At 38.7% G+C, this 21,808-nt stretch overlaps 2 protein-coding genes across 5 annotated transcripts in view; one reads left to right on the plus strand and one right to left on the minus strand.

Moving 5' to 3' along the window:
* On the plus strand, positions 1-8,557 carry clu (clusterin). Of its 2 annotated transcripts, none has more exons than XM_058378767.1 (9): positions 1-139; positions 4,782-4,894; positions 4,976-5,124; positions 5,208-5,378; positions 5,738-6,095; positions 6,363-6,503; positions 7,684-7,910; positions 7,998-8,173; positions 8,266-8,557. In XM_058378767.1, the coding sequence occupies exons 2-9, from the start codon at positions 4,807-4,809 to the stop codon at positions 8,276-8,278; spliced, it is 1,323 nt and encodes a 440-aa protein (XP_058234750.1). In that variant the 5' UTR covers positions 1-139; positions 4,782-4,806; the 3' UTR covers positions 8,279-8,557. The 2 variants fall into 2 exon arrangements, with proteins under 2 accessions (XP_058234750.1, XP_058234749.1); XM_058378766.1 differs by lacking the exon at positions 1-139 and adding an exon at positions 1,267-1,319.
* reps1 (RALBP1 associated Eps domain containing 1) overlaps positions 8,353-21,808 on the minus strand; it is a 24,425-nt gene continuing 10,969 nt past the window's right edge. For 2 of the 3 annotated variants that reach the window (XM_058378764.1, XM_058378763.1), the window contains exons 8-20: positions 19,852-20,006; positions 19,559-19,680; positions 18,228-18,308; positions 15,577-15,664; positions 14,350-14,445; positions 14,180-14,252; positions 13,937-14,067; positions 13,785-13,852; positions 13,242-13,415; positions 12,231-12,320; positions 11,667-11,815; positions 11,455-11,560; positions 8,353-10,964 (exon numbers count right to left, since the gene is read on the minus strand). In XM_058378764.1, the coding sequence (XP_058234747.1) occupies positions 10,896-10,964; positions 11,455-11,560; positions 11,667-11,815; positions 12,231-12,320; positions 13,242-13,415; positions 13,785-13,852; positions 13,937-14,067; positions 14,180-14,252; positions 14,350-14,445; positions 15,577-15,664; positions 18,228-18,308; positions 19,559-19,680; positions 19,852-20,006 (1,402 nt within the window). In that variant the 3' untranslated portion in view covers positions 8,353-10,895. The remainder of the gene's footprint in view (positions 10,965-11,454; positions 11,561-11,666; positions 11,816-12,230; positions 12,321-13,241; positions 13,416-13,784; positions 13,853-13,936; positions 14,068-14,179; positions 14,253-14,349; positions 14,446-15,576; positions 15,665-18,227; positions 18,309-19,558; positions 19,681-19,851; positions 20,007-21,808) is intronic. The other variant, XM_058378765.1, reaches the window with a different exon arrangement.

Here is a 21,808-nt window from a genome sequence, read left to right on the forward strand (position 1 = left end):
GGGGTGGAGGGAGGGGTTGGTTGATTAAGGCTTCGTTCTCGCGCGCTGAATCACGTCGCCACCTCGCGGTATAAATAACGGTGCACGCGCGACGGGATCTACAGGACGCACGGATCCAGCTGCAGCTACAGACGGCTCGGTAAGTGCGCGTTATCTTCTTCCCACATTTCAACTCTTCACTAAAACGGGCAGAACACAGTGTGTTGCAATAATAATAATAATAATAATAATAATAATAATAATAATACTCACACTCACTGTTTCATAATAAAAATTCTGTTAATAGGTACTGTCGAGATTGCATGATTTGGATCGTTGGGTGAGATAAATAATAATAATAATAATAATAATAATAATAATAATAATAATAATAATAATAGGCACATGAAGAGATTGAGTAGAGTTGCAGCTGTGCATGAAGAGAGTGGGTGGGAATGTTTATGTCCTCAGATTCTGCAGAGGCAGATGCACCAGAGTCCAGGAATTGCTCTCAAAATACGATTCATGATCAACAGTAACACATTCAGAATGTATACATTTAATCTAAATGTAGAAAATATGAAAAGTCTCTTATTTGTTGCAGACACTTCTTCTTAAATAAGCCTGATAAACAATAAATATTACTCACCTATACAAGCAGACTGACCTCTGTGTTAACCCAGAGTTATGGTAGAAGTATATACAATAATATATAATAAGAATGAAATAATAAGAATTAACAAAATATTCAATTTACCCTGGATATTACTAGAGTGGAGCAGGATAGGGTTTGTGAATGCTTTTGCAGGAAATATACATGTGTCTGTAATTGATATTAATATTACTTCCAATATTATACAATAATAATAGCAGCAGAAGTATTAGTAGTGTCTATTATATAATAAGATAGTACCAACACAAACCTTTTCTTAATCAAAATCCAAATAAAGGTGAATATTTAAAAATGTATAAAATGTTTAATACCTGATACTTGCCTGTAATCCTAATATAATATATGAAAAATACACTCCAAGGCATCCCTAATACCATTGGGTGTAGTAATATGCAGAATAAATTAAAGATATATATATATATATATTTAAAAATCACAGGTTTGTCAACTAACCTTTAACTCTGTCACTGTTGTGCAATTGTGTGACTACTTGGATTTGGACATACAGACCGTTAAATAGCGTGTCTGCTCTCTCAACCTTGCTGAGGTGAACATGTATTGATCTTTCAGTGCAGGGAATTTGACTCTCAGCTCTAAATCGGGAAGGGGTGGCAAGGTAAAGAGGGTTCATGTCATACTGCCCTCTCTCGCTGCAGCACCACTCCAGGTTTGTCTGATACCTCCGAGCTCAGGCCAGGCCATCTGCACAAAAACAAACAAACAAACAGACACAACAAAGAAACAAAGACACTAAAGACAGCCTGCCAGGGTCATTTTTTTCTGTCTGTTTTTGAGGGCCTCGAAACAAATACAAAAGCTCTGTTTGGAATTTGCTGGATAACAAACACAGCAGAATGAGGAGAGATGCGGCTTAGCCTGCCCTTGCCAAGTCATTGTGTGCATATATATATATATATATATATATATATATATATATATATATATATATATATATATGACTATATAGCAAATATGGCACAGCAATACTTTCAAAATATCTTTTAATTATATGTATTGTTGTTTGATAGTACAGATCACATTATTTAAAAAAAAAAGACCACCAATTCTAGTATTTACAATTAATGTCAAACAGGCGGTCAGAAAAACTACATCATGATTGGTTGATTTTTTTTTTTTTTTTGCTAATATAATAATAGTTTTAAAAAGCTTTAATTAGAGTCACCAAAATTACAGCCTGCTATTTTACATAGATTAAAAAAAAGCATAAACTGATAGTTTTAGTCACACAGAATTTCTACACTAATTCTAGCTCCACCCATAAGTCTCTATTCGTCATTCTTGGTCCAGATCAAATTCAGTCCATATCATCTGGAAATATAAATAATAACAAAGACTGTACCATAGACTGTTTACTGTACACGTCATGTCATCTGACCACTGGGTGGTGTGATAATTATTTCTCCTCCTACCAAATCTATTTGACGATGCCTATTTTTAAAAGTTATATTAAAAACTTAGAATGCAATGTCATATGTTTCTAGTCAAGTCATGTAGCTTTTATTGTCTTTTTAACCATGACGCAGTACCCAGTGACATGAAACAAAGTTTCTCCAGGACCCTGGTGCTACATAAGACAACAGAGCTACAAAACAACACAGAGCTAAGGACTGAAAGTAATTTGTCCTAGTCACATAAAGTGCAACATGTGTAACCTAGTGCAAACAGTACAAGACAAAAAGACGCTTCAAACAGACAACACAAAACACTATATTGTGTACCAGTCCTGTACTGTTTTGCAATGTTTGTGTACTTTTAGGGGACATTCACAGTCAGTGCCTAATATCACTTACGTTATAGCAGCTATAAACAACCTTTCTCTCATTTTTTCTTGAAGAAATAGAATATTTCTATCTATCTATCTATCTATCTATCTATCTATCTATCTATCTATCTATCTATCTATCTATCTATCTATCTATCTATCTATCTATCCTCCTTCCAAAAGCTGTTAAATAATACCTTTTTAGAGACATTTAGTGCATTTAAAAAATCCATAAATAAATCTTCTCATTATTAGACTTACAGCCTTTGCCATACAAGTCCTGTGAATCAGCTGTTGCTATAGAAACGTTGAATAACCACCTTCATATACAGCCAGCAGCTACAGAAATACAGCCATCTCTGCTATCCTAAATATGACCAAACGAGAATTCAACAGCACTGTGGTAGAAACCACAATAACATATTGTTTTCTCACACACCTCTAATCTCAGATGTGTGCAACTGTTTTTCTCAGCACTGGGTGGGTGGATGGGGGGGGGGGGTGTTCTACAGCCAGCAGGGTTGCATTACTGGCATTTCAGTAAGCAGTGAATATCAGACAACTTGTGTGCTGCTTATATAACCGAGCTCCCTGCGTCGATCTGGCAAAACCTCAGAGGGTTTCTGTGCAGCGGCACAGCATGCAGGCATTCTTTCAGCATAATAGCACTGTCAGCACACGGCGAGTGAATGACTAGCTCTCGATTGCTCATCAAGATGGATTGGGAATGGTGGTGCAGCTTCGGAAACGATCTCGGGTTCCGTCGTCAGCTAATACCGGTTGGGAAAATAATTCACTGTGTACTCACACGCCCAGACACAGATTAAAGATCTGATCTTCTGGATTTATTCTCTGCCTGATTAGGAAGCAGCACACATAATCTTTCAAATCCAGTCGAGACAGAGGTCACGGGTTGCATACGACTGCTGAAGGACTTAGTGGGAGAATTATTAGATATTACACAACATCTCAAAATCAGAACACTGCATGATGGATGATTTCCTGGATGGTTTTTAGGGTTATAACTCAAACTGAGCACAAGGCTTTTGCACTCCACAGGAACACACACACACCTGAAGTGCAGCAATGTTATGATCCTAGATTTTAACGGTTAAATTAACTACTTAACTTACATCATAAAAAAAAAGAAAGATATTTTTAGCACTAAAAGTACTTTTGCTAAATCTAACTGGTTACTATAATCTTGCTATGAAGATTTAGCTGGATAAACTTCACAAAATAGCATTATAGCTAGATGGCTAATGATGACACTGGATTAGTTATTGATTAGCTAAATAGCTAGCAGATTAGGTATTCAGCTACTATTACTCTATTAAATCAAGTAATAAACAATACAAGGTTAAATATAGCTAGGTGGGAATTATGCTAAATCATTGTCAATGGAGTGGCTAAGACGTAATTAGTACATACATAAATGTTGTAAGTGCAGTTAGCTGGCTATTACTCTAAATAAATTACTACATAATTAAGGTAGTAAATACAGCTAGATGGCTATTAGACTAAATAAATCAATACACAATTAAGGTAGTAAATACAGCTAGCTGGCAATTACACTAAACAAATTACTATATCAATTAAGGTAGTGAATTTAGCTAGCTGGCTATAAATTACATTATCGTTAACTACATTATTCAGTACGCTAAAGGGTTGCTTGTCACTAGAGTGGATTAAAAAGCTAGCTAGCCTCAGTGACATGCACACAGAGACTCACACACAATATGAAGAATATATTAGGTAAGTTAGGGTATTAAAATAAGCTAGTTTTACACTGCAATAGCTTACATTCAAGTTAAGTCAAGTAGCTTTTATTGCCATTTTAAACCATATATAGCTGAAGCAGTACACAGTGACGTGAAACAGAGTTTCTCCAGGATCATGGTGCTAGATGAAACAACACAGAGCTTGGGACTGAAAAGTAAGCTGTCCTAGCCACATAAAGTGCATATGACCTACATAGCTAGCTATAATCACGCCGTAATTTTTGAGAAAAATATTTTTTTGCAAGGAAGTGATCCGATTAACATCAAAACTACAGCAGCTTCTAATGACTCGTCCTTTATATTTCAGAAGAATGGTTTTATTTAATGTGAATGAGATCTATTGACCATAAATGATGAGTTTGAAATAAAGATAATTCAACTGGGGGACACATTATATTACATAGACATTGCATAAATTTGGTGATAATTTTATATTTCATGCTTTATAAACAATTAAACCAGACGAAAGCTGTATAGTCAAAGGGAAAACAATATGAATGTTAATCTAGTATCTGGTTTCATGTGTCAGAGGAAGTCATGTTACATCTCTTTCTCCTACCTTTAGTGTTTCCTGCACCAGAAAGCTGAAGATGAGGGTGTGTTGGTCTTTGCTAGGCCTTTCGCTCCTCTACATCTCTGCCGAGTGTCTGCTTCCTCCCACCAATGAAGACCTAAAACGTGAGTATAAAAGCTGTCCTCCTACCGCAGTTAGAATTGATTGGTTTAATCCAGTGTCTGATGGTAGTTGTGCATCTGCAGAGATCTCTCAGCTCGGAGAGAAATATGTGGATAAGGAGATCGAAAATGCCATTAATGGTATAAAGGAGATGAAGACGGTGATGGTGAAGTCGGAGGAAGATCACAAGAAGTTCCTGTCAACGCTGGAGGAAACCAAGAAGCAGAAAGAGGTTAGTGAAGATTTTCAGACTTTGAGGACTGTATGTAACAGTTTGGAATTGTGCTAGAGCTCCAGATTTTCTGTGTGCATTAGGAAGCTCTGAAGGCGGCACAGGAGATAGAGGAGAAGATGAACGAGGAGCAGTCAGTGTGTAATGAAACCACACAGGCCCTGTGGGAGGAGTGTAAGCCGTGCCTGAAGAACACCTGTATCAAATATTACTCTCGAACCTGCAGCAGCGGCTCCGGCCTGGTGGGTCGACAGGTGAGATCTGAAGTCCATAGCACTCATGCTATGTTCAGGAGCTCGGTGGATGAGCGTACGAGTCAGACTCTGAGCTAACAAATACAAGTTACTTCCTGTTATCACTTACATTATGGCAGCTTTGACGAGTTGTTTCCTCTTTCTCTTGCTGAGAAACCAAAACTGTGCTGAAGTGACTGACTTTTATAAAGCACTGATCCTGCCGTAATTGTAAAATAAACATCTTAGAAAAAAACCTCCATATCAACACCTACTAACCAAGAAGCACTGCAGTGTAAGAGAGAAGAAGTAAGACGTATCCATTGCCTGTCTGTTCTATAAGAACTCAAAGCCATACTTGTGTGTTTCTCCTGTCTCAGCTGGAGGAGTTCCTGAACCGCTCCTCACCATTCTCCATCTGGATTAACGGTCAGAACATGGAGACTCTGGAGAAAGAGGACTACCAGCAAAGGCAGCACTTCCAGGATCTGGAGAGACGCTACACTGACGTGGCTGACAGCGTGGACAGCATCTTCATGGACAGCATGAGAGTATTTGACCACATGCGCTCCCTGCACCAACCCAGATGGCTCCACAGACCCTCCTACAGGCCCTTCTTCCATAACCCACAGTTCACTGGCTTCCACAGCTTGTTCCAGCCCATGCAGCAGATGACGCAAGACGTCTTTGGATCATTCGGCTCGTACATGAACGGTGATTTGACCTTTCCCTCTGAAGGTAAAAAGCGTGAATTTATTCCTCATCTATGTAACAATTTAATGTCCTTCACGGTGTGTGAAATTAAACTTAGTACATAAATCCTATACCATATTCATCACAAACATCACATACACAATACATCATGCTGCATTGCAATAAAGGCATTTTGTACATAAGGTTGTTTATTGCTATGCATTCTGGAAAGTACTCTCCATTATGTACTCAACTAGTGCACTATATTATAATATTAATTTCCTTCCTTTACATCTGCTGTTTTTTTGACAGACGGCAACGTGAATGAAGACGTCATCATAACCAAGCCGTTCGGGAACAATAAAATGACCTGCAGGGAGATTCGGCGCAACTCCGCCGGCTGCATCAAACTCCGAGACGAGTGCGAGAAGTGCAAGGAGATCCAACACATCGGTGAGCTTGGTGTCTGAAACACATATTCAGGGAAAAGAAAAACAAGAACAAAATACCATGCAAAAATGATCGTTTTATTCTCACAGTACTCTTTTGCTTCCATGTATAACTGCCTTCCATTTATACAATGATGCATATAAACATAAATAAATAAAGCTAAAGTTTAATAAATCAAGTCAGAGGTATTGAGGCTGTCAGATACACCCCCCCGTGCCTTCTGTAGAAAAATGGCTTGAGTTTATTCATTATAAAATACATCAGTGTGTTGTATGAGAGTGGTTATAAAAAATTTTTTTAGTAACTAGTATTTTTAATCAAATTCGACCCTAAAGACAATAAGCAATTTTTTTTTCTGAATTCTGTCCTTTGACCTTTATTGTGACTGAAGGTCATTTATAAATGTCATTGAGGCCATTACAAATTTTTCCCCACAGTTTATTAACAAAATATGACCTTAAAAGTAAAATAAAATAATACTTTCAATGTTCCTTACAGTCTTATAGTTATAGAGTGACATTTTACCTGTATAGAATTTATATATTAAGTTATGGAACATCTGTGGGGGGAATAAAAAACAACTTACTTATATCATCATAGCTATAAATGGTTGTTTCCTTCACCAACAGCCCGTCAAGGCCTAAAATGTTTCTCAGAGACAGAGCAATTCTGTACTAGCATCCTTAAACAAAGCAGCCAAAACTGCAAGATCATTTTTTTCCCCACTTGAAGCTTGAAGTCATTTTTCTGGATAAACAACCAAGAAAACAAGCACCGAACTACTACTTCCTGCTTACTACACCGCTACGCTTGCCTGATAAGCTCGGCTCGCCTTGCAGGCCGTCTTGGGTTGGTTTGTGGTTAATGGTACGAGTGCTGCTGACGAAGCAGAGTTGAGACGGCCTCGTTATCTGCACTTCCGTGTGCCGCTTTTGAATTAGTCTGACAGGAAACCAACTTATCTACATCTAGCTGAGCTGGTCAGCGGCAGCTTATAGCTGATTCTTTTCAAAAAGCAAGACTGTCGCACAACACTGAGAAAACCATAAAGTCTGCACTGGGCTATTGTGTATAAAAGGTAAAGAAGTTATTCGTTGCCAAAGTAGGTAGCTACACCAGTTGCCAGCGAGTCTGGACACTGATGGTCCAGGTTCTAAGTGCTAAGCATGTTTCTCTTGTGCAGATTGTTCTGGAAAGAAGCCTCTGGAAGGTCCACTGAAGGATGACCTGGAACAGGCTCTGGCTTTAGCTGAGAGATTCACAAAGGAGTACAACAACCTCCTGAGGAGCTTTGAGGAGGAGATGTTCAACACCTCGAAGCTGCTGGACATGCTGAGGAAGCAGTTCAGCTGGGTGTCCTCGCTCGCCAACCACACGTCCAGTGACGACAGCATCTTTAAAGTCCAAACAGTGAGTCCTGAGGGCAATGTCATTTTAATCGAATGAATGCAGACCCTATCTGTGCTGTATATAATGCCATATTCTGCTTTCATAAAGGTCATCTGTAAGGACACAGAGAGCCCTGAGAAGCCAAGTGACACCAACGTATCCGTCAAACTGTTCGACGAGCCAGAAATTAGCTTCAGCGTTCCAGGAGAAATCCCCTGGACCGACCCTAAGTTCTCTGAGGTGGTGGCCCAGGAGGCTCTGGATCACTACAAACAGAACACTGTGTAAGGTTTTTAGACACAGTTCTGGAAAAGCTTAATTAGCTGTATAACTTGCACTTATTCCAAAATCTTTTTTTTCCCCCCCGACATTCCAGAGTTGCAAAGTAATCATGAAGAAGACCGGGTGAAACTTCCTGCTGAATAATCAACCCAACAAACATCACTACAGAAATACAGTTAAAAGTTATTTCTGCATTTAGCTCACAATATACCAATGGCTGTCGTACTACTTAGCTCGGTGTTCTCTATCTAGCATAATTCCTGCCGTATTATCCTGATGGAGGCTTCAAAGGATCCTCAGGCCTGTGTGTGAAAATAAAAGTGCTTCCAATTTCCCTGTGATAACCAACCATACATTGCGAAATGGTTAATAAAACGTACAAACAACCCTGACTACTTTGTTTTGCTTTATATGGAAATGAATAAAATGAGGCATGAACAGGATAAACATGCCATAAACCTTGTTTTTTTTCTGGTGAAATTTGGAAAATGGCAAGTTTTCAGATATTGGAGACTCAGAGTGAAGGTTCTGTGCCGGAAAGATGAAGAAACACTGCAGTTTCCCATAGATCTGAAATATTCCTGGGACAAGCTGCTCTTACAGATCCCTGACAGTTTTCTTCATGGCACAGTGAAATTGCAAGAAAAAAATTAAATAAAAAGTGTGCGGAATTAATTAAGTGACCAAGCACCGATGTCAAATATACAGAACCGGCACAGGGTTCTATCTAATCCAGCCTAGCAAATAAGGTTGGATTATTTCTTCATTTCTATTAATTCATTCTGAATTAAAAGATTCAAGAAAAAAAATCAAGTTCCTTGTCATTCCACTAGGGGGCGAAATATAAGGTTTATAATAAACCCACAAAAAGTGCTAAGTGTAAACATTACGCTGCAAACAAGTCTCACTCCAGAACAACTGAATGATGAGTTTTATACATTTGAATGTAAACACTTATGCAATACATTTACAAACATTAACATGAAGGGCTATTTTGTATAGATTCATGACATACAAGCCATTTGTCACCTTATATGCTTAGAAGAATTTCCTTTCCAAAGACAGGCTGCACTGTAAGTGTTTCACTAAGAAATCACACCACCCACCCAAAACACACACACTTCTGATCTTTAGATAAGATAAGCACATTATAATTACATGTGCAGTTTTACTTCCATGTGCAACTAGCTAACGTAAATCCAGCACGCTGCTAAATAAAACCCGAACATATTTGAAAATTCACGACAAAGAAAAAGTTATTAAAATATTGTGCCATTTTTATTTTGTGTAAAAATCACACAGCTGCTAGTTCATTCTGCAGAGATACATCCATGCAGTTAAACATCTATGATCCCACAGCCATAATATAAGCAATTAAATAGAATATTTGCTATTAGTCAGCAATTAATGCAAATTTACATATGAGATCAAAAGGTGTGTATCATACAATATACAACAAACCCCTTATACAGTACATCGACCTGAACAGCAGGGGAAGGGGGGGGGGCTCACCTTGATTCAACATGGGGGCAGGGGGTAGATTAGTGTAAAAACCTGAATGAATGGAGTAAGTAAGGCTTTGTGGACAGAAAAGGGGAAACAAAAACAAACTAACCAAAACTTAAGACATGGAGTTTGAGTAAGATTGTAAAACTCTAGTACTAGTTAAGATAACAGACGAACAAAATCAAGTGGTTTGATTTTAAGAGCTGTTTTAGATCAAATAAGAACAGGAACGACATGCAAAAAAAGTGATACAAGGTAAAATATGGACGAACGAAGGAAAGCCAAGGGGAAGAAAGTGCAGTTTCAGGTCTCAATTTTTTTTTTTTAAGTGATGGAACAGGAAAACACGATTCTGAAGCATGACTCACTCAGGTTCTGTGCCTTACAGGAAATGCTCTGATGAGTGCGGGAGTCATGAAAAAGATCTGTTATACAGGGTCAATGACTGTACAAGGTAGAAAAACATTGTTATACCACAGATGTTAAAAGAAGAAAACAGAACAATCTTTGATGCATTATGCCAGTGTTTCTCAACTCTACTCCTGGTGTCCTTTTACCCTGTGCTAACACACATCATCAGGCTTGCTCCTCCTCCTCATCATTGTCGTCAAGTGAGCTGGATGTGCAGAGCAATGACCTTCAGGACGAGAGCTGAGAAAATCCAGTATTATGCCATATATTTATAACCATCACTCTCACACACAACCACACACACACACACACAAAGATTGGTGATGGCCAAAGTAATGTTAGGGAGCTTACAAGAAACATGAACGAGTGCCTAGCAGTCATTCGTGAACGTACTTCTGAAACAGAGCATGATCTCCCCACAAGAAAATCTGTCCTCCCCTGCACACATGATTATCAGGCCAGAACTGCTGGAGAATCATCCCCATCAATCCTCAGTGTGATTCAGGAACTCCCCATAATAACAGTGCTAACCGTGTGCTGCATAAGCAGAGGATGGACAGTTATATTTAACTCACACTCTGTTTCATCAAAGTGCCAAAATGTTATATATTCCCACTCCTTGCTGTGAGGACAGCCTCTCTATCAGAGCAGGATGGGGTGTGTGAGAGCATTATGGAGGAAGCAGCATAGTCTTTCCTCACGCAGCCAGATGAGCAAGGAGGAGCAGGAAGAGGGCTGACATGAGCGTCCTCCCGGAGGATCTGTCGGACCTTTCCTGTCGCTCTCTGTGGCTCTTCCTTCACATGCTTACAAATGGGAAAAAGGTCTTAGCTGCTCCAGTTGAACTTCCAACGATATTCTCTCCTCCAGCAAGTCCTACAAAAGAAAAGTAAAAAACACAAAATTGTGATGCTGAGTAACCTGATTGGTCATGACGGTCACTTTACTGTTAACAGTTTAAGTAGCCATGTCTGAGATTGACCAGGAATTCCAAGTTGACACGATATTTTCTTTGATTTTTCCGAGTCAAATGTGATAGGTGAATGTATCCTCACTAAGGAATCCATACTCAGAAACCCTGTACAGAATATGGCATCATCTCAACATGACATCACATACTAATAGTAAATAAAATATTAAAAATATATAAAGATTTTATAGCATTTGCTTTAATAAATCCTCATGCTACATAGATTTGTAAGTTAAATAAAACTATACACTTTGTTGATAAGTTTAGTAAATACATAATGAATGTTAAAGACTTGCATCACAAATGTTACTTATTGAGTGATTTGTTTTCCTTATTCTGTAACTTAAACCAACACTGGATGAAAATACTCCCACTTTGAGCATTCTCAACACACACCTTCAACTGCTGCTGTAATTCACTGTTGAGTCTGGCCAGGACTGTATTCGTCTCTTTATTTCTTCTAATGGAAGCTTGGATTGCCTTTTTATCCTTCCCAACAGACCTACACGGAATAGAAAAGATTAGAAAAAAGATACACAAAGAATGTTTGTTTTTTTTTTTTTTTAAATAAATGGCCTGATTGACACAAACGTATTGTGTGTGTGTACCGTGGTATAGAAGGCTGTGTGGCGAGGACAGTGGCAACGATGTTGGACTTCTGAGGGTGCTCGTCTATTTCAGGTCTGAGCTCATCTTCTGACTTCAGCCTTCGCCGCACTGGTTTGGGAGGAGGTGCCAGTGGAGTAGATCCTTTGGCCTGAGAGAAAATACAAGGTTCAGTAGCAATACTTAATCAATTAATCTGTTAGGTGTGTGCTGTTCCACGCCCATAACCACAGGCTCTTCCTGCCAAAACTGTGTGGGTAGAAATGTAGTTCAATTAAATAAGATCGGAAGCTGCCTGTCAGACGAGTCGTGCTCGTTTGTGGGTAGTGTCATTTTCAGTGATCTTTATTTCTTTATCTTTATTAGTGGTCATTCTCTAATAAAAGTACATTCACCAGTGTACAAGACCAGGGATTTTAGTTTGGTCTTCACATTAACTATCATAATTTTATTATTTATTTATTATTTATTATTATTATTATTATTATTATTATTATTACTGAGACATCATTTGTACAAACATCCATTAAAAATTATTTCTAAATCTGTGAGTGTGAGAAACATACAGAGTTCACAGTGGCCGCAGGTCGTTCCTCTGGTTGAGTTTCGTTCTTCACTGATCTCAAAGCTGCAGCAGTGTCTGCACATTTCTCTACCTGCATGAACACAAAAGCAGCAAATTCAGACACTGACTGGTGATTAACCTGGTGACACACAACAGGCTTGTTATTCTCAGCGGAAAGGCGAGGTTTCCTTAGTTTGGCTTTTTTAAATTTCTACGATCTTACATGTGAACTAGGGAGGAACCAAGGAAATCAGGTCAGGGTGATGAAATCCACTGCTAGCCAGTGCTAAACAAAGAGGTCACCAAACTGTGCTGGACTCCAGCCCTCCGGGAAAAAAAACTGATGCAACTCCTAGTGTAACACATTCCGTAATAACTGTACTTAAGTGAGATACTGCATTTTATATTTAAACTTAATAAATTTGGGAATTTTTAATAGCTGATTTGGTGAAGCTTTCTGCAAAGAGACGTTTATTCAGCATTTAAGGAAAGTAGACTGTAATGTCAGTTCTTTGCAATGGACATTAAGTTTTCTACACTGGGAAAGTCTCAGAGACACAGGAGTGTGCATTTTGTGGATTCTCTTGACAATTTTGTGGCTGGTGAGGAAACATGTTAGTGGCTATAATGTGATAACGTGATAAGAACAAACTTCTCCGGTAAAAGTGTGATGTGGTGTACTTTAATAATCAAAAGTGGCTAACAATGGGAAATTGCTGCAGTATAAGAGGAATAAAACACTTCTGCACTTCATTTCCTTCTTTACACACTGTGACGCACACTCAATAGGGATACACGCACAGCCCAAACCAACAACATAACACAAACTGAAGGACGTCAGATGGCCAGCTTTACATGACGGCTCTGCACAAAGCCAATAATCTGGATTTCCCGCATCACTAGATTATAGTTCATCTGCTTAAAATGTCAAGCTTGTCTGTTACAACAAGGTGGGAAAGCCTGAATCTAGATTCCCTCACTAAATGAGCATGTACTTCCTTTGTTTCCTCACCTGTCCACTATCCTGTGGTTTGTCCACTTCATCTGCAGGTTGTTCCACAGCAAACGCCTGAAACTGGCTGAAGTCTGCAAAATTGGGCTGTTCAGGAATCTGCTGGGGTGAAGTACTGGAATGTGCTGGAAGACCATCTCCATCTACTGAACGGTGCCCATGTGGCACTGACGTCTGAGCAAAAACAAACAAATATCTTTAACCAACTGAATGGCAGATTAACCAACAGCAAAAATAAACATCATGACTGGAACATACTGTCAAATACTAGAACAGCAAAAATTTATCACAGTAATTTAAAAATGGCAGAAAATGGGACGCTCCTTCCCACTGCTCATAATCAGTCTATGTTTCCACAAATGTCCTGCAATAAGATGCACAAGTCAACAAAAGGCTGATACTGAATATTAAGTAACTTCACATTATCAATGACGGCTGGTTAAAATGTATTATGGCATCATCACATTTAAAATATAGCTTTCATTTCATTAGAATTTGTAATGGGTTATATAGGAAATGAGCTCTGGCTGTTATGACGTGTACCTGTGTAGCCAGTGGCCGAGGAGGCACAGCAGGAGGAAAAGCCACCACTCCTGCCTGTTGCTGAGCCCCTGCAGAAATTAAGTTTAATATTTGTTATGAACACAGACGGTTTGGCTGCCCTCAGTAAAAACGCATAGAAGTGTGATGTGTACCTGCAGCGACAGTGGCAAAGTTTCTGTTCATATCTAGAGAGGAAGAGCGTGAGTGTGAAGCATGAGGGCGGGGAGGAGGAGGGGGTGGAGCCACAGCTTTCAGACCTTCAGGAGAAGTGCCAGAATGAGACCTGCAACAAACACATCAGTGTTCAATACAAGCCAGGCTGTGCTTAAGACACAACACACCCACATACCCCTTCAGGCTCAAAAACAGAGTGAAAACGTGTGTATGTTTAGTACCTCTGTCTGGTTGCAGCACTTGAAATGGGTTCCTGATCAGATGTAAATGAATCAGAGCTGCTATAGCCATCACCTGCATGACAATTAGACATTTAGGGTTTGTCTAAAAAAAAAAAAGGCTTACACTACTAAAAACTAAGCCAACCTTACAATGGTGTTAAATACCTTACCTACAGTACTGCCAGGGAATTTAATTGTTGCTAGCTTTTTGTCCTCTGAGAGTTCGGAAGGTTTAGCGATTAAAGGACTTGTTGGATGTGCATGGTCTAGAATCAAGACGGAGAGAGAGAGAGTGAGCATTTGTCAATTGTATGGATGGAAACGTCTCTGCAATCCAGGACAGAAGTGTGTACATCTGACTTAAGACAGATTTACATCAACCGACTCAGGGTATCTCTTCATGCTTGGGCTTGGATGGAGGATGTGTGTCTCCTGTGCAGTGTGAGAGCCAACATTCTGCACAGAAACTGCTCAATTCTGAAGGCCATCACAATTCCTAATTACAGAAAGTGCTTACGCTTCCTTCCTTTCTTCATGTTCAGATTACTGGATAAATCACCTCTAAGTGACTGTAGATTGATGACTGCAGAAGGTCCGTCAAGCAAAATGCAAGTCACTTCTGCAAACTGAACTTTTCACTGTTTACATTCTTACAGGATTCTGGTCTTAACGTCAGTGAGACACTGCTAAATCTTTACGTTTTGGCATTAGTTTCCTTACATTAGTTAAATTAGTTTCCTTTTATATCGATATATCATGCCGATTCTTGGTTGCAATGCATCTTCATTTGGTTACGTTCTGTTAACAACTAAAATACAGTTGCTTATTGTTTAATAACTATCCAAAATATCAATATAAATCTTCACTACAGATACATGCATTAAGCTTACTAAAAGCTGGCACAGTTAGAATTTGGGAGTTACTTCTGCCACCCTAAAATTAAATGTCCTGAAGCATTTTATTCTGCTAAAAACTCAAAATATTTATGCAGGACACGTTGTACACAGAACATCTGTGAGACAAGGTACTTCCTGTAAACACAGGCACACTCATTACAGGGCGAGGATAAAAAATAAAAAAAATAAAAAATTTAGTCCCAGAAGTGAGGCCATAATTGTGTAAGCATTTATGCGAAACAGGGAATAGAGGAAATCCTTCATCCTGCATTTATTTCCACTAAAATCCCTGAATAGTTGTGCTAAATATGATTATACCATGATGCAAAAGACAATAATGATGATTAACAATTAAAAGAGAAAAAAAAATTTAGTTGCTGATCCCATCATATACATAGACATAACTGACAGATGCATACAAAAGTCATTTTTAATAGACATAACAGACAGTTTAAAAGTTTCATAAAGTTCTTTAGCACAAATACAGAGAAATTTCTTTACCACTTCCAGTTCTCTTCAGCTCCATCTCCTGCATGTGTATCTTGCTAGGCGTCATACGGATGGGTACAGGGTGCACGATGGCTGTATCCTGTAAATTATTCATGCGTTATTCGTTACTGCAGTGTTAAGTATCTTACTTTACTCAACACAGCAGTCACTTATACACCCCAAGCACAAATGTGCAGCAAAAGAAACACTGAAAAACTGAGCTGAATAGCAAACTGAGCTGACAGAACATTCATTGGGTAGAGCTAGGCGATATTTCTCATGCGAGGAATTTATATAAATTAATTTAATTTATATAAATATAATTTAAATTGTAATTATATATATATATATATATATATATATATATATATATATATATATATATATATATATATATATATATATATATATATATACATACACACACACACACATATATACATACACATATACACACTATATAGCCAAAAGTATTCGCTCACCCATCCAAATAATCAGAATCAGGTGTTCCAATCACTTCCATGGCCACAGGTGTATAAAATCAAGCACCTAGGCATGCAGACTGTTTTTACAAACATTTGTGAAAGAATGGGTCGCTCTCAGGAGCTCAGTGTATTCCAGCGTGGAACTGTGATAGGATGCCACCTGTGCAACAAATCCAGTCGTGAAATTTCCTCGCTCCTAAATATTCCACAGTCAACTGTCAGCTGTATTATAAGAACGTGGAAGTGTTTGGGAACGACAGCAACTCAGCCACCAAGTGGTAGGCCACGTAAACTGACGGAGCGGGGTCAGCGGATGCTGAGGCGCATAGTGCGAAGAGGTCGCCAACTTTCTGCAGAGTCAATCGCTACAGACCTCCAAACTTCATGTGGCCTTCAGATTAGCTCAAGAACAGTGCGCAGAGAGCTTCATGGAATGGGTTTCCATGGCCGAGCAGCTGCATCCAAGCCATACATCACCAAGTGCAATGCAAAGCGTCGGATGCAGTGGTGTAAAGCACGCCGCCACTGGACTCTAGAGCAGTGGAGACGCGTTCTCTGGAGTGACGAATCGCGCTTCTCCATCTGGCAATCTGATGGACGAGTCTGGGTTTGTCTGAGTCTGGGTTTCTCCTGGCGGTTGCCAGGAGAACGGTACTTGTCTGACTGCATTGTGGCAAGTGTAAAGTTTGGTGGAGGGGGGATTATGGTGTGGGGTTGTTTTTCAGGAGCTGGGCTTGGCCCCTTAGTTCCAGTGAAAGGAACTCTGAATGCTTCAGCATACCAAGACATTTTGGACAATTCCATGCTCCCAACTTTGTGGGAACAGTTTGGAGCTGGCCCCTTCCTCTTCCAACATGACTGTGCACCAGTGACCAAAGCAAGGTCCATAAAGACATGGATGACAGAGTCTGGTGTGGAGGAACTTGACTGGCCTGCACAGAGTCCTGACCTCAACCTGATAGAACACCTTTGGGATGAATTAGAGCGGAGACTGAGAGCCAGGCCTTCTCGTCCAACATCAGTGTGTGACCTCACAAATGCGCTTCTGGAAGAATGGTCAAAAATTCCCATAAACACACTCCTAAACCTTGTGGACAGCCTTCCCAGAAGAGTTGAAGCTGTTATAGCTGCAAAGGGTGGACCGACGTCATATTGAACCCTATGGATTAGGAATGGGATGTCACTTAAGTAGTTCATATGAGTCAAGGCAGGTGAGCGAATACTTTTGGCAATATAGTGTGTATATATATATGTGTATATATATGTATGTATGTGTATATATATATATATATATATATATATATATATATATATATATATATATATATATATATATATATATATATATATAAAAAAAAATTAAAGTGTGGTTTCAGAGTCAGATTCCGATTAGCACTCAAGTTTATTTTCACACAAGAGGAACATTAATGCTGAGCACTCGCCTGCTTCATCGATTATCAAGTCAAAAAATTTAACGTGGTTTTCTTGCACAGTGTGACATTTTTAAGTGAAACGGCATTTCATGAACCACAGCAGTAAAGGAAAAGGGACTGTGGCTATAATTATTCAAGCTGATATGTGCAGCTGGAAATTACGAAGAGTCAAGGGCAAGTTTACGTGTGCCACTACAAAGATCTCAAATAAGATAATTTTAGGAATTTATTTATGTTCTGATAACGACATGGTAGAAGTGAGCTGCACTTTAAAAAGAAAGAATTAGTCTATTAAGGAATTAGTAAAAATGAATTGTCTCTAAGCCACACCTCCTTTCTAGCTTCACTAGCTGAGGGCTTAAACCAAAGAAATGATATACCTACAGTAACAGAGCATGAACATGCAGCTGCAATAAATTAAACTATAGACAACTTTCCGAATAATAACCGTTATCGCCCAGCTCTATCAGAGCTTTTCTTTTGTTTTATAATATTTAAAAGTTTTACAAGTCCATCAGTGGTCATCACCTAGGCAGAGTTATGCAAACAGAGTGAGCAAAATAAAAATTCACAGGCTCAGCAAGCAAAAACAAACAAAAAAAAATAAACAAAACAAAAAAAAAATTATACTGGTCACTGCTGCAGATGAATTAGCAATGAAAACATGCATTTTCTTTTCCAGACAGAATTCAAAGGGTTAATGAATAATCATTAATCATGAAAGAGCACTAGGTGATTGACTTACAGGGTCAGCTGGTGCAATGTTAGAATCAAATTGGGTCAGAGTTTGTGAGCTTGAGGAGCGTTCGCTAAAAGTCTCCCACTGCTGGAGAGACAGAGCAGAGACATAGAGACACGTCAGCAGGCTGCACACGCCGGACTCACGTCCAACTGAACACAACAGCACCAGTGAGCCTGCAGTAGAACTACAGCTTCCACACTCCCAAAATAATAAATCAACATAGTATAAGAGAGATAATGTGCAACACCAAAACAACACCCTCAACCTTCAACCAGTGTGTTGTAGCAAAAATCTTGAAAACAATAGTCTCTCAGTGTTTTGCTGAACAAAGCTCAAGCAGCTGCCCACACTTTCCCAGAACATGAACAGTGAGTGACACAATGACCAAATACCACCTAGTGAAAGAGACTGAAACACTTACGCTTAAAATAAAACGTAAATGTTAAACAAATTAAAGCAATCCAGCTAACGAGAAATATAAGTTTGTGGTCTCAGGTTTTGGAGCTAATAGTCTAATGTATTAGCTTAACTTTCATGTACCTCTAGGTACCAACTTAGCATTGCGTGACCTCCAGTCCCAGATCATCACACAGAGACTTAATAAGACTTAAAAAGTCTGTCTCAGCAACATTATTTTCATTAACAGTTGTATACATAGTCTTGAAAAAGAGTCAAATCTCATAACTAGGTCTATTAGAGATTATAAATGTGTGATGATTTAGAAGTGCACAGACTTGAAGCTAAACTGAAGGCTAGAGGCGTGCCTTTATAGCACATTAGCCATACGGCATCATTATTCATCAAGGGAAGGGAAGAAAAAAAAAGTGTGAATAAACACTTTCCCTTTCCCATAAGGTTGCAGCTGAAAATGAACTGTCAAGCTAAAATGCAGACTGATATATTAGTTTCCATTTTATAAATACACATTTTATATATATATATATATATATATATATATATATATATATATATATATATATATATATATATATATATATATATATATATATACATACACACACACACATACATACATACATACATATACACACACACACACATTTTAAGTGACTTTTAGGTTAACAAATAATAAACAGTAATAAACAGTTTGGCTACAAAAGCATTAACCTGTCCTCCTGAGCACTCTTACTTTCTCTTCAGTACATAATGTTTATGTAAATGTTTTTATCTTTTTAATTACATACATTACTATTTTTTTTAATTCAGGATAAATATTATTATTTTTAGAAATAGAGCAGCTATATTAAATGCTTACTATCTGCTGTAATTCTGCTGTATTTTAGCCTATGATGGGTAAGAAATTCAGGCCAAACCTCGTTGCTCTGGTTGAGCTCAGGCCAATTCTGGTTTAAGGAAGGCATGGAGGGAGATTTATTAGGCGTCACCTCCACTGGGGAACCAGAGAAACCCACTTCAGGTGCAGGCTCTGGGACTCCTAAAAAAAACCCCACAGATGTATCATGGACACACACAGACACACACCCCTAAACCCCATGTACCATATGTCTAGTGTGTTCTTTTACATTCTGCATCCTGGCTTTTGAAATATTACTCCCGTTATTACTCCAATTACACGTTTCTTAGGTTTCACGTCTGTGCTTCATACCTGCTGAATCATCCAGGTCAATAAGCTTTGGCATTAAGCTCTCTGGAAGCTTCTCTGGAAGGTCATAACCGTTCTTTCTAGCAACCACGAGATGAAACGCTGCACAGAACTCGTCCAGGGTCAGTGCACCGTCTTTATCAAAATCCGATAACTCCCTGCAGGGGGGAAAAAAACACATCTTAATATGGAGTACACTCTTTAACATAAAACCCATCAGTCTGTACTTTCTGGTTTCCTTCAGAAAACTGACTTCCTCTTAAAACAGTGACTTGCAATGTAGTGTGGCTAGACCACAATAGGAGAATTCTAGCAAGAACAGTTAAGACTTCTAAGAAATGGCGTAAAACAATTACATTTAAAAACATTATATTTTCACTTCAATTATTTAAATTAGGGCTGGGAAAGTTCTATATTATTTTATTTTAAGTAAATATTTTATCGCACATTAACGCAGTTTTTATTATTTTGTAAAAAAAAGTCTGCTGCTCAGTGGCTCTGAATACACACACAGACAAACCACAGGTGACATGAGGGGTGGGATCTCGTTTCGTATTGGCTTGGGATAAAGGTGATGACGTGTGTCAACCAATGAGAGCATTTGGGTTGACAGGAATCGGAAGAGAAGTAGAAGCGGCGGATAAACGAACACGCAGGGAGGCAAGCATGCAGAGAGAGAGAGAGAGAGAGAGAGAGAGAGAGAGAGAGCGTTAACTCGCGTTAACTCATGACAATCATGCGATTAATCGCGATTAAATATTTTAATCTATTGACAGGCCTAATTTAAATACAAGAACTGTTCTGTTCCTCCTGTATTATGCTAACAGTGACAAATGTTTGAACAAAGAGTGAATATCGGTCATATTTGTCCTATGATTTTAAGGCATTTTGTTTAAAGCTTAGGACTGAATTTTTTTCTAAGACAAATGTAATTCTTGATGTGAATGTTCATGTACACAATTATTTATTAACTAATGTGGGTTTATTACAAGTACTATTCACTAGATTTCATTTAGCAGTGCTCGGCCTAGTTTGGGAATTTGGAAGGAAAAAGTCTCTTGGGTGAAGCTGGCTCATGAAGCTGGGTGAAAAGATATTTGGAGTGTGCAAAGTTTCATCACTTTTCAGAATAAAAAATAGTTCCGATTTCTTGCTCACTGTACAATTCCATATTTCAGGTTCTCAAAAGAGCCAAAGAGGCAATTTTAAGGCCACAGAGATCTCCAAATATTTTTTTCCCCATTGTACCACTCATCCGATCTATCATCGGGTCACGGGGAGCCTGTGCCTATCTCAGGCGTCTTCGGGCATCAAGGCAGGATACACCCTGGACGGAGTGCCAACCCATCGCAGGGCACACACACACTCTCATTCACTCATGCAATCACACACTACGGGCAATTTAGAGACTCCAATCAGCCTAAAAGCAAGTCTTTGGACTGTGGGAGGAAACCGGAGCACCTGGAGGAAACCCACCAAGCAAACTCCCCACACACACGCAGTGAGCAGGAGCGAGACTCGAACCCAGGACATGTTAGGTGAACGTGCTAACCACTAAGCCACCGTGCCGCCATTTCTCCAAATATATAATATGCAAATATAAGTAATGGGAATGAAGCCAATGAGATTTTCACTCCTATGGTCAGTGGCATATTTCAACCAAACCCAGAGCACTTTCAGCTGCTGCAGTAAAAAAAAAAAAAAACTTAAAAAACTTGTAAAAATTATATACATATATGTATATGTATGTATGTGTATATATATATATATATATATATATATATATATATATATATATATATATATATATATATATATATATATACACAATTTTACAAGTTTTTTAAGCACATACTGCAAAATAAAACACAAATACTGTATTTTTCAATAGCTGTCCTGTGTAAAAGGATGTTTGGATTAACACAAGCATGTACTGGACAAGCAGATTTCATGTCAGTGC

This window comes from Hemibagrus wyckioides, linkage group LG25 (genome assembly GCF_019097595.1).
Source record: "Hemibagrus wyckioides isolate EC202008001 linkage group LG25, SWU_Hwy_1.0, whole genome shotgun sequence".
Classification (NCBI taxonomy): Eukaryota; Metazoa; Chordata; class Actinopteri; order Siluriformes; family Bagridae; genus Hemibagrus; species Hemibagrus wyckioides.